This window comes from Penicillium riverlandense (assembly GCF_028828495.1).
Source record: "Penicillium riverlandense strain IBT 135883 chromosome Unknown utg000008l_segment0_segment0, whole genome shotgun sequence".
Taxonomy (NCBI): domain Eukaryota; kingdom Fungi; phylum Ascomycota; class Eurotiomycetes; order Eurotiales; family Aspergillaceae; genus Penicillium; species Penicillium riverlandense.
This window is the reverse complement of record NW_026643199.1, coordinates 514,731-528,048: the sequence shown is the minus strand read 5'-3', so window position 1 is coordinate 528,048 and position 13,318 is coordinate 514,731. Positions and strand designations below refer to the sequence as shown.

The 13,318-nt window shown below is 52.8% G+C and overlaps 6 protein-coding genes across 6 annotated transcripts; 2 read left to right on the top strand and 4 right to left on the bottom strand.

Annotated features, from left to right (window-relative positions):
* Window positions 1-213: 213 nt before the first annotated feature.
* npl4 (nuclear protein localization protein 4) lies at window positions 214-2,340 on the bottom strand (the record flags this gene model as incomplete). The annotated part of the gene is made up of 4 exons (XM_057200614.1): window positions 214-459; window positions 518-1,982; window positions 2,048-2,178; window positions 2,242-2,340. 4 exons carry the CDS (start codon window positions 2,338-2,340, stop codon window positions 214-216), a joined length of 1,941 nt encoding a protein of 646 aa, XP_057048601.1.
* Window positions 2,341-2,731: 391 nt separating this feature from the next.
* pst2 (putative NADH-quinone oxidoreductase Pst2) lies at window positions 2,732-3,619 on the bottom strand (the record flags this gene model as incomplete). The annotated part of the gene is made up of 4 exons (XM_057200613.1): window positions 2,732-2,866; window positions 2,897-3,380; window positions 3,452-3,537; window positions 3,593-3,619. The coding sequence occupies 4 exons, from the start codon at window positions 3,617-3,619 to the stop codon at window positions 2,732-2,734; spliced, it is 732 nt and encodes a 243-aa protein (XP_057048600.1).
* A 597-nt stretch (window positions 3,620-4,216) lies between these two features.
* On the bottom strand, window positions 4,217-4,981 carry yth1 (cleavage polyadenylation factor RNA-binding subunit YTH1; the record flags this gene model as incomplete). The annotated part of the gene is made up of 1 exon (XM_057200612.1): window positions 4,217-4,981. One exon carries the CDS (start codon window positions 4,979-4,981, stop codon window positions 4,217-4,219), a length of 765 nt encoding a protein of 254 aa, XP_057048599.1.
* A 940-nt stretch (window positions 4,982-5,921) lies between these two features.
* On the top strand, window positions 5,922-7,211 carry N7474_009201 (glycoside hydrolase family 18 protein; the record flags this gene model as incomplete). Its single annotated transcript, XM_057200611.1, has 3 exons — window positions 5,922-6,112; window positions 6,181-6,205; window positions 6,264-7,211. The coding sequence occupies 3 exons, from the start codon at window positions 5,922-5,924 to the stop codon at window positions 7,209-7,211; spliced, it is 1,164 nt and encodes a 387-aa protein (XP_057048598.1).
* Window positions 7,212-7,689: 478 nt separating this feature from the next.
* N7474_009200 (putative acyl-CoA dehydrogenase) lies at window positions 7,690-9,755 on the top strand (the record flags this gene model as incomplete). The annotated part of the gene is made up of 4 exons (XM_057200610.1): window positions 7,690-7,801; window positions 7,857-8,073; window positions 8,132-8,194; window positions 8,243-9,755. The coding sequence occupies 4 exons, from the start codon at window positions 7,690-7,692 to the stop codon at window positions 9,753-9,755; spliced, it is 1,905 nt and encodes a 634-aa protein (XP_057048597.1).
* Window positions 9,756-10,606: 851 nt separating this feature from the next.
* On the bottom strand, window positions 10,607-11,871 carry N7474_009199 (uncharacterized protein; the record flags this gene model as incomplete). The annotated part of the gene is made up of 2 exons (XM_057200609.1): window positions 10,607-11,437; window positions 11,500-11,871. 2 exons carry the CDS (start codon window positions 11,869-11,871, stop codon window positions 10,607-10,609), a joined length of 1,203 nt encoding a protein of 400 aa, XP_057048596.1.
* Window positions 11,872-13,318: the final 1,447 nt, after the last annotated feature.

The following is a 13,318-nucleotide window of genomic DNA, read 5'->3' as shown; positions in this document are numbered from 1 at the left end:
ACATGACAAAAAGGAGAGCCCTGTAATGTCTGACAAGCAGAGGTTGAATCACTGCCACCCCCCCACAACCGTATCCACAGCCCGAATTCGAGGACCGAGAGCGAGGCGCGAAACCGAACCGATCGATAAGAATATCTAATAAAAGATTTGAGCGGCAAGAGAACGGCGGATCGTCACTCTAGGCTAGCTCCCTTGAACCTCTTAGCAAGCTGTTCACCGTCGGATTTGGGAGACGCGGAGCGGGTGTGAGGGGTGGGTAGATGCATGATATCGCCGTTTCCTGGACTCGGAATCCGAGCGAGAAGGCTGGGCCAGGGTGGGCCAGGGGCGCGTGGGGGGGCGCTCACCACTCTCCTGAAGAATTGTCACCAAGGTTGCCCATCCAGGGGTGTTTAGCAGCTGCAGTCCGTCGGCGGGTGAATGAGACGTTGCCACGCGGCACAAAAGAGCTTCCTCGTTCTGCCATGGTATTAAGTTAATAATGTTCCATACTACGATCCCTTTTTGTGGTACCGACCTCGTTAAATGTGCCAAGCCCATGCAGGAAGCACAGCAGGTGGAAATCGGAAACGCCTTGCAATGCCTTGTCGGGATCTCCGTGCGACGTGAGCTGTTGGGCGACGTGCTTGAGCTCTTGGCTCTCGCCGATAACCTCGCGATTCTCAATGGGGAAGCGGCTGTTGGTAAAGAGCGGCATCGACTCGGTGGGGAAACCGTGGGTGAGAGTCACCAGCAAGAATTCGACGGGGAAGCTAGGCTTCGCATTCTCCTGCACGCTGGCACCGTACTCGTTGATTCGCCGGAAGAAGACTTCGGGGATATATCGGGTCTTGCTGCCCAAATCGTCGTCCTCCTCGGATTGCACCAGCATCACAGACGGATCTGCCGACGGTTCAATGATGTCTGCCCGCACCATCTCCACCGCTGATACAGATGCTTGGTAGGAGCTCACCGAAATAGCTCCGGTGTTATCGCCGCTCAGGACACAGGTCACAAATTCAGAGCCAAAACGCCCAGTGTCACTCCATTTTGTCGCTTTGGGATGTTGGGCTTGCAGCCGCGAGGCAAAGGCAATCTCCAACGAAGAGAGATAATAGGAGTCAATATGCCGCTTGCAAAGCACCGACCCATCCCCAGCACCGGCGTCGAGCAGGTCAGTGAAGATGACACCCACCTTTTCCAGGCCGCAGAGACGGGCCACCTCATCGACCTCCTTCTCGTTCGACCATTCATGAAGTGTGACTCCATCAACCTCACCGACCTGCGGGGGTTCGTAGATTGCCTGGACTACCGCCTTGACCCCGAGCGGCACCTCCGCGTACTCCTCGTACGTCCCGTAGAGAAACCCTAACCTTTGTGCCCCCGACTTCCGCCAAAAGTCCAGCAGCGAGTTAATGAGATCGGGACTGGAAAACTCCACGTGGTCGACCATGCGGAACTCCTGTGGTTGCAAGCTAATCGCACTGGGCTGACATTTGGTACAGATCCCCTCCGGCCAGGACGGATGCCCGGACGGACAATCTCGTCGTACTCGGTAGAAGGGTTCCCTGAGCGGCGGCATGTAGGAGCTCTTCACTTCGGGTTTGTTCGTGGCGGCATTGATTTTGCGTAGGTAAGAGTGGAACGAGAGGTGCTTGATCTTCTTCTCGGCCAGGTATTTCGCGTCATAGGGCTCGAGCGGCATGCAATAGTCGCACATCCCTCGAGGGCCATGCTTGCACATCCTATAATCCATGCCCCGCTTGATCTTGCCATCTTTCTTGTCTAACAGGTCGTCCAGGGGAGATTGTTGCACTGCCTCCCATGGATTTTTGGTGGCAGCGGAAGGCGATGTTGGCTGTGGGCGTAGTGGGACGGTCTCCTGCTGTGGGATCGGTGCTCCATTCAGACGGCGTTCGGCAGTGGCGGATGTGTAACCGTTCGAGGGGCCATTCAGAGGTGCAGCCTGTTCCTGATAACCGACAAAGAGCTTGTCACCATGTCTAGATGATTGGTGTCGTCAGCAACGCCCTCCAGCGGGCTCAAAATGACGTCAACCGGTACTTACTTGAGGCCAACCTGTTCGATTGCAACTCCCTTGAGAGCCTGTAGTTGACGCTCCTCGCCTCCGGTACCTATGGGTTTATTCGAGAGGGCGATGGACGATGGATCGACGTCTGATGGCAGGTGTTCGAGAATCTAACGCAGTCATGGTGTCAGGCCCAGCATGGTGTCTCGACTGACTGTGAAGAGTGTGCATACCTTTTGCTGGAGAGCAGGGAATAGCTCCTGCGGGCTGACCGAGAGTCGAAACTGGCCGTTCCGACTCTCAAACCGCAAGAGGATGGGTCGCGATGCCATGGCAGCACGGGGCAGAGAGGGAGATAGAGAATCAGGAATGAGGATATACGAGAGCAACCGGGGGTTCAACTATAGGGCCAGAGCAGATGCATTGCGTGGGGAGTCTGTGGAAGAGAGAAGGAAGAGCTTCGGCTGGTCGGTCACGTCACGGTCCAGGGCGGTAACTGATTGGTTCGATGGGGCGAAATTATGTAATCCGATTACCAAGATGGCCTTACCTAATTAACGTAGCTACTATGTAGTTATTACGGGGAAGTAGTTAGACCAGTGACGGAACAACATGAACTGATGTCCATTGAATCCTAATTATGTCCATGTTTATCATTATCGGAGTGAAAAAAAGCCCTCAGAAACGCCATCGCAGAAAGAGCAGAAAGTCCCGGCACCCCGATCACAAAATGTTGCAATTCTTGGGCAGACCGCAGGGTCCCTCACTGCTCTTCTCCTTGCGTGCCGCCGGGGCGCCCGATTGTTCGGCGGAGGGCTGCTCGGTCTTCTTCGCAGCGGCCCCTGTCGAGTCCTCGGGCTTGGTGGCACTGCCATGCAGTCAGTTGACCTTGGCGACGGTCTCGTAGAAAGCCTTGCCCTGGGCCTCGGCGATCTCGAGCTCCAGCGTGGTGGGCTGGCGGGAGCCATCGGCCGCAGCGAACGTGCCGGCACCCCAGGCGCTGCCACCGTGGACCTCGTCCAGGTTGGCGAGCTTGGGGAAGACGGTCTTGTAGCCGAGGGGGACGTAGATAAAGCCGTGGTGGGAGAGTGTGCTCATGGAGGCAAGGCAAGTCGACTCCTGTCCACCACCCTGGGTGCCAGTGGAGACGAACAGGCCGGCGTACTTGCCCCAGAAGCCACCGCTGGCCCAGATGCCGCCGGTCTTGTCCCAGAAGGCCTTCCACTGGGCGGGGAAGTTACCGTAGCGCGTGGGGATGCCAAACAGCACGGCGTCGTACTCCAGCAGGGTCGAGGGCTCGGCGACCGGGTAGCTCGACTTGGGCGGGGCGTGCATCTTAGCCAGGACCTCGTCGCTCAGGGTTTCGGCGACCCTAGAGCATGGCGGGATTAGTTCACGGCAATCATCAATGGGGGCCGGTCGAGACCGCAACAAAAGACGTACTGGAAGAGGTCGACCTTGCCACCGGCAGACTCAATGCCCTTCTTCTCGGCCTCGGCCAACTTGGCGATGTGGCCGTACATCGAGTACTGCGCACGTTAGGAGGGGCAGACCGAGCAATTGGGGGGGAGCATAGGAGCATACAAAAACAATTGCAACCTTGGGAGCCATGGCGACGATGGGTAGGGTAGTCAATGGATGAATGGGTGGATGGATCGGCAAGAATGCAGAGAGAGGGTGTGAATAAAGGAAGGCAAGAAGGCAAGGCCACCGGTCCTCTTATACCAGAGCGGGGAGGAGTGCCAATCCGTACCCATGCCCAGACCCAACGCAGAGGGTTCCTACACTACTACTAAGTGGTTTGGCAAGCATCAGTCAGTGATGACAGAGCTCTGCGCCGCGGCCGATTGGTGGACCGGGCGCTCCACCGGCTCTGACGGAGATCTGACAAATGGACTAACTAACTATGACTGGATTCGGATCACACAGTATATTATTTATTATACTTGTTGGATATGGTGAGAAAGGATAGAAATTTACTACCTAGGAGGGTACTATGTACATGTAGACAGTCCTAGCGGTGTAGACAGCCCGAGAGTTTCCAGTGGAATGCTCACGGTCATGATGTCATGGACTCCTATCATGATGCGCATTCCACAGTGGAGGTACAACGTCAATCCTTGCAGATGATTATTCATGGGTATATCGTAATCCAAAATGAAATGTTCCCCCCTGCGCCAAACGCCCAAAACGACCACAAGACCCCCTCTATCCCCGTCCTCGACCCCGGTATCGTCCCCGCATGAAGCTGCCACCACGTCCTCGCTCACTGCGCCATTCGCGCTCCCGCTCCTTCTCGCGCTCCTGCTCCTCGCGGATGAGCGCTCTCTCCTGCTCCAGTTCTTCCTCGGTCTTTTCCGTCCGCATCGTCGGCCGAGGCAGGTTCTCCGACCACCGCGGGTGCGTGTCAGGACAATTCTTTCCTTCCGGGCAGAATCCAGCCAGGTAGAATCGACACAGACGCCGTCGCACGTGACGTTTCGCGCACAGCGGTCCCAACTCGCAGAATCCTTGGTCGTAGTGCTCGCAGGGAGGGAGCCGGGCCTCCTCCCGAACATGCTGGTACAAGCAGTCGTCGCCATTGGGGCAGTATCCGGACCGCGAAAAGGACTGGCACTCCGGCATCCGGCGTAGGTTGTATTCGTGCAGGTATTCACACTTGACGCCCTTCTTGCAGAGGCCTTTGAGGAAGTGCTTGCAGACCAGGGACCCGTGCGTAGTCGACGGGGCCAATCCTGACGCCGTGGTGGTTGAGGTTGTCACGCGCGAGGGCGTGGGGTGTCGATCGGGACAGGCCGGCCCAAGGGGGCAGTGTCCTTCGCTGTAGGCCTTGCAGACGGGCACATCGCTGGCTAACCCAAACCCGAAGCTTTTGCGGAGGAATGGGATGAAGGAGAAATTGTCGTAGCTGGGATCCCGGGTGGGTTCGGCAGAGAGAAGGCGCTCGGCGGCGCGGTGGATGTCGGCCGTCATGGTGTTGTTGAGACCACTTCGATGAGGCCTCGCGAAGCTAGGCGTCTCGTCAATGGCTAAGCTGTGGGTTAAGGGTAGGGGTCAAGCTCTCCGCTGCGGGGTTGGGGTCTGCTCGGGGAAGAAAAGATGAGAGCTGGGAATCATCCGCAGAGGAAGGAAGTGGATTAGTTATTGTTGCCGCCTTATAAATCAGGCGAAACATCTAGAAAAGATCACGTGATATACACTCATATTAGTTGACGGAGCAGTATATCTATTCAAAACAGATTACCGAAGGTATCACTGGTAGGCTGGAGTTGCAGTGCTCTGCTCAATAATACAGAAAGATCTTGCCACTGATCGGTTCAAGTGATGACATTCATGCTTTCTTTACGCCAAGATATATATACCGCACCACTGTCTCCAAATAATACATAAATCCCCTTCCCCACAGCCAATGCATCGCTAAATGACTACTCACACGAAATTGTTATCTGACATTATTCACTTACTGCACATCTCGTGCCACGCCAATCAATGGATGTTAATTAACCGCGTCGAAGAGAACTGTGTGGGGAAAGCCAGGGCTTGCAGGGGTCGGAAACGCCTCCGCTCCAGCCTCGCCAAACCCTAAGCCAATGATCCCCAATTACCCCGACCTTAGCACGAAAACACATCATTCGTGCATACCACGACTCCTAGACAAGCCCGGTCTCGATCTCACCGCACGTCCAATAAGGGCATACCGGGGGCCTGGCACGAGGACCGACTGTTCCGTTTTGGGGTTGCCGAGTGGGAGCAGCAAGACCAGAATAATGATAATAATAATGACGATGGTTTGCAACAAAAAGGAAAAGAATCAATGACCCCACGTGATGCCTTCCGTAACGGGAAACACCTACCCGCGATTGAATTTCTGTCTTCCTCCCATCTCTTCTCTCCGCAGATATTCATTCCTACCATGTTCTCTGCCGCCAGCTCCATATTTCGTCGCCGCCCGAACCCCGCGGTGGCCGCCCCTCAGGCCAGCTCCTATGAGGTGCCTTTCTACACCAATGCTGCCTACTATCCAAATTGGAGGATCTACCAGAAACAACCTCCGTCATCCCTCCGACTGGGGTTCATCTCGCACGTGTTTTATGCATTTGCCTGGTAACCAGCAGTCAACCGTGGTGCATAAAAAGACCAGACCAGCTAATCAATCATTGCAATACTTTTAGGGTGAAAGAAGATGGCACCGTTTATGTATGTCTCTTTTTTTGGATCGTTCAACCAATTGATCGGATACTAATCCTGGTTCTAGTTGAGTGATGAGTGGGCCGACACACAGATGCCAGTAGACGGAACGGAAGGTTGCCTGCGGGCATTTGTTCAACTGAAGCAGCAATACTCCAAGATGAAAGTTATCCTCTCTGTTGGAGGTGGGGGCAAGGGCAGTGAGAACTTTGCTGCCGTCGCCCACAATCGCTCGCGAATGGACACCTTCGTTCGGACTGCCAAGGGATTGGTCGACCAGTTCGGACTGGATGGCATTGATGGTATAGCCCCACGATTACTCGTTACCCTGAAATGGAAGGCTGATGATTTATATCGCACAGTTGACTGGGAACATCCCGCAGATGAAAGGCAGGGCAAAGACTATATCCGTCTCTTGGCCCGGCTGCGTGAAGTGCTTCCTGCTCCGCGATACGTACTGGCTTCTTGCCTCCCCGCTGGCCAATGGGCACTGCGCCATATCGATCTTGCTGCTGCTCAAAAGTATCTGGACATGCTGAATCTCATGGCCTATGACTTTGCCGGTCCCTGGGAACCCGAGACGGGCCACCAAGCGCAGCTGTACGGGTCAGCATCTGCCCTCTCGGGCCAGTCAGCGATCTCGTATGTGCTGGCACAAGGGGTCAATCCCCAGAAGATCATTCTCGGCGTTCCGGTGTATGGGCGGTCGTTTCTAGGCAGCAATGGACCCGGTCAGCGATATACCGGGTGCGGAGGCGAGGACGGTGTGTTCGACTATCGTGAGCTGCCATGCCAGGGGGCCAAGGAGTTTCATGACAAACAGGCCGGCGCAGCGTACTGCATTGGCGACGCCGGTGGGTTTGTGACGTACGACACACCAGCCACGGTGCAACAGAAGGCCGAGTTTGTCACCACATCGAAGCTCGGAGGACTGTTCTACTGGCACATTTGCTCGGATGCTCGGGGACCGCGTAGTCTAATTGAGACAGGTTACAATACACTGCATGAGATGTGAAGACTCATGGGGGGCAGTAGTGCTTTGAATAAAAAATACCAAAAGTTCTAGGCTCACTTAGCATCGCGCTTGCATTCCTGCGCCCCTGTAGGTAGTATCTGCGTCGCGAACCCACCCCAAACGATCCTAGCCGAACGGAGCATGCTTTAGCTCTAGTATAATATTTTGCGTTCGGTGTCGTGTGATATTGGGCCTAATCACCAGGGGAACCAACGCGGAGCGGCGGTCTCCGACCATTTGAACCCGTATGATGAGTATATTTATGTTATTTTATTTGAATAATGCATTCGGCGCTTTTACGGCGCATTGATGCCCCGTTATTGTGGTTCCCCCATTCACGATCTACGCTGTCAGCCGAACACCGAGGCTCCTGGCTAACAAGCTTTGGAGACCCCGCCTATGCTCAACTCAGGGTACTATCACCAACACTCTTCAAAATCGCATCTTCTTTTCTCAACTCAGTTATTAATAGCTCGTTATGTCGTCAAATTTGCCCCTACCTGCGACTGCGGACCGGGGATACATCACTCAACCGGGCCCGTTAGGGAACACGTATACATCTGACGCCAGTCTTCAACGTGCGTTGTCATGTAAGTTTCTTACCGAATATTATTGACACTACGGGCGTTCCCTAATATAGTCCAGGGTATCTGCCGGCTTCCATTTTGCACTCTGCCGAACCAGACCTGACCCATCTCGGCGCCGACGCGGTGTCTGAACGCGTTCGGGAGTGGAGCGCCGACTCGGAGCGCAATCAGCCGTATGTCAAGAGCCACAATGTTTGGGGTAAGCGCTATGACTATGATCGCTTGGTGACGAGTGAGGGCTGGAAGAATCTCGGTAACTGGGGTGCCCAGCGCAGGTATGGATCCTTAGACTGACGCTTGTTTGTTGAAGCTGACTGGCTTGGATACTCCCAGAGTTGTGTCCACTGGATATGATTTGACCTTGGGTCCTCATAGACGGACGGTCCAATATGCACTGTAAGATACCTCTGTTTCTTTTCGTGTCTATTTCTCACTTACCGGCAGGAACTATCTCTACTCGCCCTCTTCGGGCCTATATTCATGCCCAATGAGTATGACCGATGGAGCCGCGTTTATACTCGCGCCCAAACTCAAGGCACTACCACTAGCGCATCCTTTCCATGAAGTGTTTAAGCGCTTGATTTCGGATAAGGACGACCACTGGACATCCGGTCAATGGATGACGGAGACGGCTGGAGGCAGCGACGTGCAGAATACTGAAACATGGGCCACTTATGCACCGGTTAAGTCTGCAAGTTCTGAACCATTGGCGGACGGAGACTACCTGATCAATGGGTTCAAGTTCTTCTCCTCGGCCACAGATGCCAACGTGGCCCTTCTGCTGGCAAAGACTCCTTCAGGTAAACTGAGTACGTTTCTGGCACCACTACGGAAGACCATCATTGGAGATGATGGTACGCCTCGAGAAGTCTCCAATGGCGTGAGGATTCATCGCTTGAAGAACAAACTTGGTACCAAGGAACTGCCGACTGCCGAACTGGAGCTGAAGGATATGAGAGCTCATTTGGTAGGAGAAGTGGACCAAGGCGTTATGACAATTGCGCCTCTACTCAATATCACTCGCGTCCATACATTTGTGGGATCCCTCGGGGGTTGGCGACGTGCAATCAGCATTACAAAGAGCTTTGCAAAGGCGAGAACCACGGTTGGGGAACCACTATGGTTGATTCCGATGCACCTCCGGCTACTTGCAGACCTGGAAGTCAAGCACCGCGGCAGCATGAACCTTGCTTTCTTCACTATCGCTGTGATGGGGGTTGTCGAGAACGATGTGTCTTCTGAGCACGCACATTTGCCACGTCGAGGCAAGGAAGTTCACGTTGTGTTCCGTGCTTTGACAGCCACTGCTAAAGCTGTGATCAGCAAGATGGCTGTTTCAGGAATACAGGAGTGTCAGGAGTCGATGGGTGGCGTTGGCTATATGGACGAGGCCGACGAGCCCGAATTCAACATCTCTCGGATTCTGCGCAACACTCTTGTCAATTCCATATGGGAGGGAACCACAAATGTGCTGGCAAGTGAACTGATTCGGTTCTTATTGAAGAAAGATAACTTCAAGGTCTTCGCCGCGTGGCTCTGCCGTACTTTGGCATTGATTCAGACTTCAAACCTTCGTGATGCTTTGACTACTGCCTGGTCAGCTTTGCAAGCGCGCTTCTCGACCAAGGAACAGGCGCCTACTACTGTGCTTGCTGATGCTCGCCGGTATATGTTCACGCTTGCTTGGATATTGATGGGTGGCCTTCTGGCTGTTGATGCCGAGCGTGATAGCGACCCCGTAACAACTGAAATTGCTCACCGGTGGATACTGAACGGTGAAGGAGGCGTTGGAGACACAGTTTTCCGTGACATCGTCACGGTGAGTGCCAATGATAGTGTCACTGCTGGTGGTGAGGAGCATCTGCAATGGGACTGCAAAATTGCATGGGGTGTTGAATTGCCTGCCAATCGAGCATCTGGACATCGGTCCTTGCAAAATGCAGGCTCGAAGCTCTGAAATCATAGTTTAAATGTACATAGTGTGCAGAATAAAACAATATCTGACTTAAAACATGGTTTAATGCCTAGCTGGGGGCCTTTCCTATCTAGGCTGGAACTACTATTGTGAGTGCACTCAGGCTCCGGCTCACTGAGTAGATGTCAGCACGGGCATAGACTCAGTGACCATGATAATTCTTAAGGAAGTTACGTAAGATATGACGGATGTTCAGTGAGTGTGTAGTGAGAACTCCTTGAGTACTCACAAGATTACCGAGACCTCTCAGTCAAGGTAATGTACTCACTGGCCGCGTTAGAATAGCGCGCGTGCGGCCAAGACGAACATCTAAGGGCATCACAGACCTGTTATTGCCGCGTGCTTCCATCGGTATGAGCAAATAGTTTCCCTAAGAAGCCAGCGGTGCGCAAATGTCGAGCCGACCTATTTAAGGGCCCGATGTCTGTTCGTTATTGCAACCAAGCCTGTTCCCTAGGATTTATCCTTTCACCGAACTATGTCTTAAGCTAATACTTAAGCAGCACAAAAAGCAGTTGCATTAACCCACTTGCGCTTTGATCAACCCACACCCGTATAGCCTTTTTTAAAGACACCTTGCTAGTCGTTGTTAACTACTATCTCTTGCCCTAAAGACAACAGACGGACGAAGTCTGGAGAGCCCGATTTGAACGAAATTGGAGGGGTATTAAACAAGAAGGCACGCAAACTTGACTCTCTTGGGCCGCATTTAAAGGAGGCGCGAGATATCACCTCCTCTCTCTATGATGCCCTAACGAGATTGATGCGCATAATGAACTCGCTATACAATCTATCATAACTGATTATCGCCAAATAAAATACGACGCCTCGACTCAGCCCACCAGACGCGCAAACCAGCTTTTTTTCCAACTGCCACTAAAAAGGTGGTTGATACACGCGTTCGGGCTATTGAAAGGAACCGAGCCACTGTGCCGCTGGCCATTTCCCCACGCGCTAACGGGAAGCACACACAGCCCGCCCATCTGCTTGCCAGGAGCTGATTCGGAGGCATCGACGCAGACCGGCTCCTGGATTCGGTGGAATGGTGCCCAAGTCACCCTATTCTGGGGACTGTTGGTGTACTTGCTCTCTGCTTCCACAGACTGGACAACTAGTGGATGACTTGCTAGGAGAGTTTCCGAGAGCATATCCAGAATTGTATCGGTGAACACGCCGGGACCCGTGACCTCGTGCGTCGTCCTCTCGTCGTAATGATCGTAAAACTCTCCAAAAAGCCACTTCTGCCTGTCGAAATGTTGTTTCGTATGCGATAGCACCCGCACGATCACTTCGCGCAGCACCGGACTAAACCGCCGCGGGGCATATATCGTGTACTGGATGAACCCGTACTTCCGAGCCCCCTGCCATTGTTTCCCCATCTCAGGCGTAGCGAATGGCTCGTCCGATTCAATGCCTACGATCAGCGAGATCCGGGATTTGGGGTCTCGATGGACCGTCGGGCTTTGCAGCGACGGGCAGTCTCGGATGGGGAGTGCTGGCATGATATCTAGGTCTGCGTAGTAGCCGCCATGATACCACAGCACTAGATACCGGAGCAGGTCGGCGCGTAGGACTTCGTCCGGGTACAACTTCCACCAGTATTCTAGATCCGGGACGGCGTTTAAGTTTTCGATGAACGAGTTCGCCCATTTGCTTGATACGACCTATCATAGAAACAAAGGGTTAGTAGGGAGAGCAATCGAAATATCTAGAATTCTTCACTCACTTGGAAGTCCCAGTCTGCATTTTTCTCCTGAAAATCATGCGAATGCGGGCCACGGTTGTCTGTGTTCTCACCCGTGCCCAGTAAGATCTGCCATATTTTGTTCGCGGCCTCATTATCTCCGTGTTCCACAGCCGCCTGCTCAATATACTTCAAGGCATCCCTCACTCGAGTCTCGTAGTCGGCGTCCGGCTTATCGCGATACGAGGAGTGCCATAGGAATTCCGGTTCGTTGTCAGCCTGCGACGTCGGACATTTATTCGACGATATGAATGACTGAAACCAGAGAAATGTAAGCACAATCAGTAGGAGCAGGATGTATCTGCGAAGTTTTAGATAGGATCCCCTCGCAGGCAGTGATCGATTCAACAGCATCGTCGGTACTAGGTGGGGTAGCGATGAGGAGCTATCGCAGGCTTGTAAGATGTTGCCTAATTGCTTCTAAGTCACGTAGTTTTGTCCATTTCTTACTCATGAGACTAGGGGGTATTTCAGGTCCGGTGTGTTGCTAAGCGACCCACCTGCTGCGCCATGGTTTCTAGCGACTTTAGGCCTAGTGGATCTGGCCTGATAGAGTTAAATCGACCCTGAATCTCAGGGCATTCTTTCGTGCAGTCTGCTGAATATTTGAAATCTCCGAGATTAACCCTGGCATTATTCAACCTCTAGCCGAACACCCATATCACCTACAGGGGATAGGGATTATACACCGTGATAGCCAGCCAGGAGAAACAGCCACACGCAAGCGTCTTAAGAAGAAATGTCTTGCCCAGCACCTTAAAGTCACGGAGTCGACTTACGCCATCCCAGCTTGTCCATGCAGCTACCACCCCAAAATAATGACAATGGTTGTGTTCAAAGAGTCTGGTTCTAGAAACATCGAGGCTGCTATCCGAGTAAAAACCGCTTGTGTCGGGATAGTAAAGTGGAAATAGAGCGGCACTAGACGCTATAAGAGCTAATAGCTGGACCAATCCAGAAGCGGTAGGCATTGAACCAAAGTACTTGAGTAATGCCAGCGGCACAAAGAAGTTAGCACTCCTTGCAATACTTCATAGCGCTACTGAGAGTGCTATTTGAATCCATCCTGTCTACCCGCTAGCCCGCTGGAAGAAGAAGGTCTGAGAGGAAGGTTCCAAGATTATAATATGGATGATGGCGATATGTAGATTGAATAGAATTAGATCCATAGCGATATTATAGAGAAACCAGCTGTAAAAAGGGTCGTGACTTTATCTGGGGTCTGGAATAGAGCCAATTTGACTCCTTGGACTAGGACCATGGTCAACCAGCGGAATCGCCAGGTGCACCCAATCTGAGTTGAAAGTTAGATCCCCGTCGTCTTGGAGTCACATGGAACGGGAGCCAATTGTTTATCATTATTCTTACGGAGAGATTCAACTACCGCGAGTGTCCCGACTACCGTGCCGTGAGTATATGCTGACTAGAGGGTTTAGTACTGCAGCCAGTACCAAATAATGTAGTTGCGGGCAGTAGTAAGACTTAAGAGATAAGAACGACGTACAGCGAAGATGGTAAGGAGGAGTCTGAGGAATAATAGAGTGACCCAAGAATTCAGACCAGGGGCCTCACTCGACCATAATAGTGTAATCTGTTCTCTTCATATCAGGGCGATAAATGGGGATGGAATGAAAAGAAAAGAAAACTGTCTTAGACGGACCGTGAGCGAAAAGTGGTCATGATAAATAGCGACCGCTCTTTTAACTAAATTTAGCTAAGAAATATCCTAGTGTAGAAGTAAAGACCCACTTTATTTGCCAACCCGGCCAATTTGAACAAGTCACGACCTGATATGAAATGA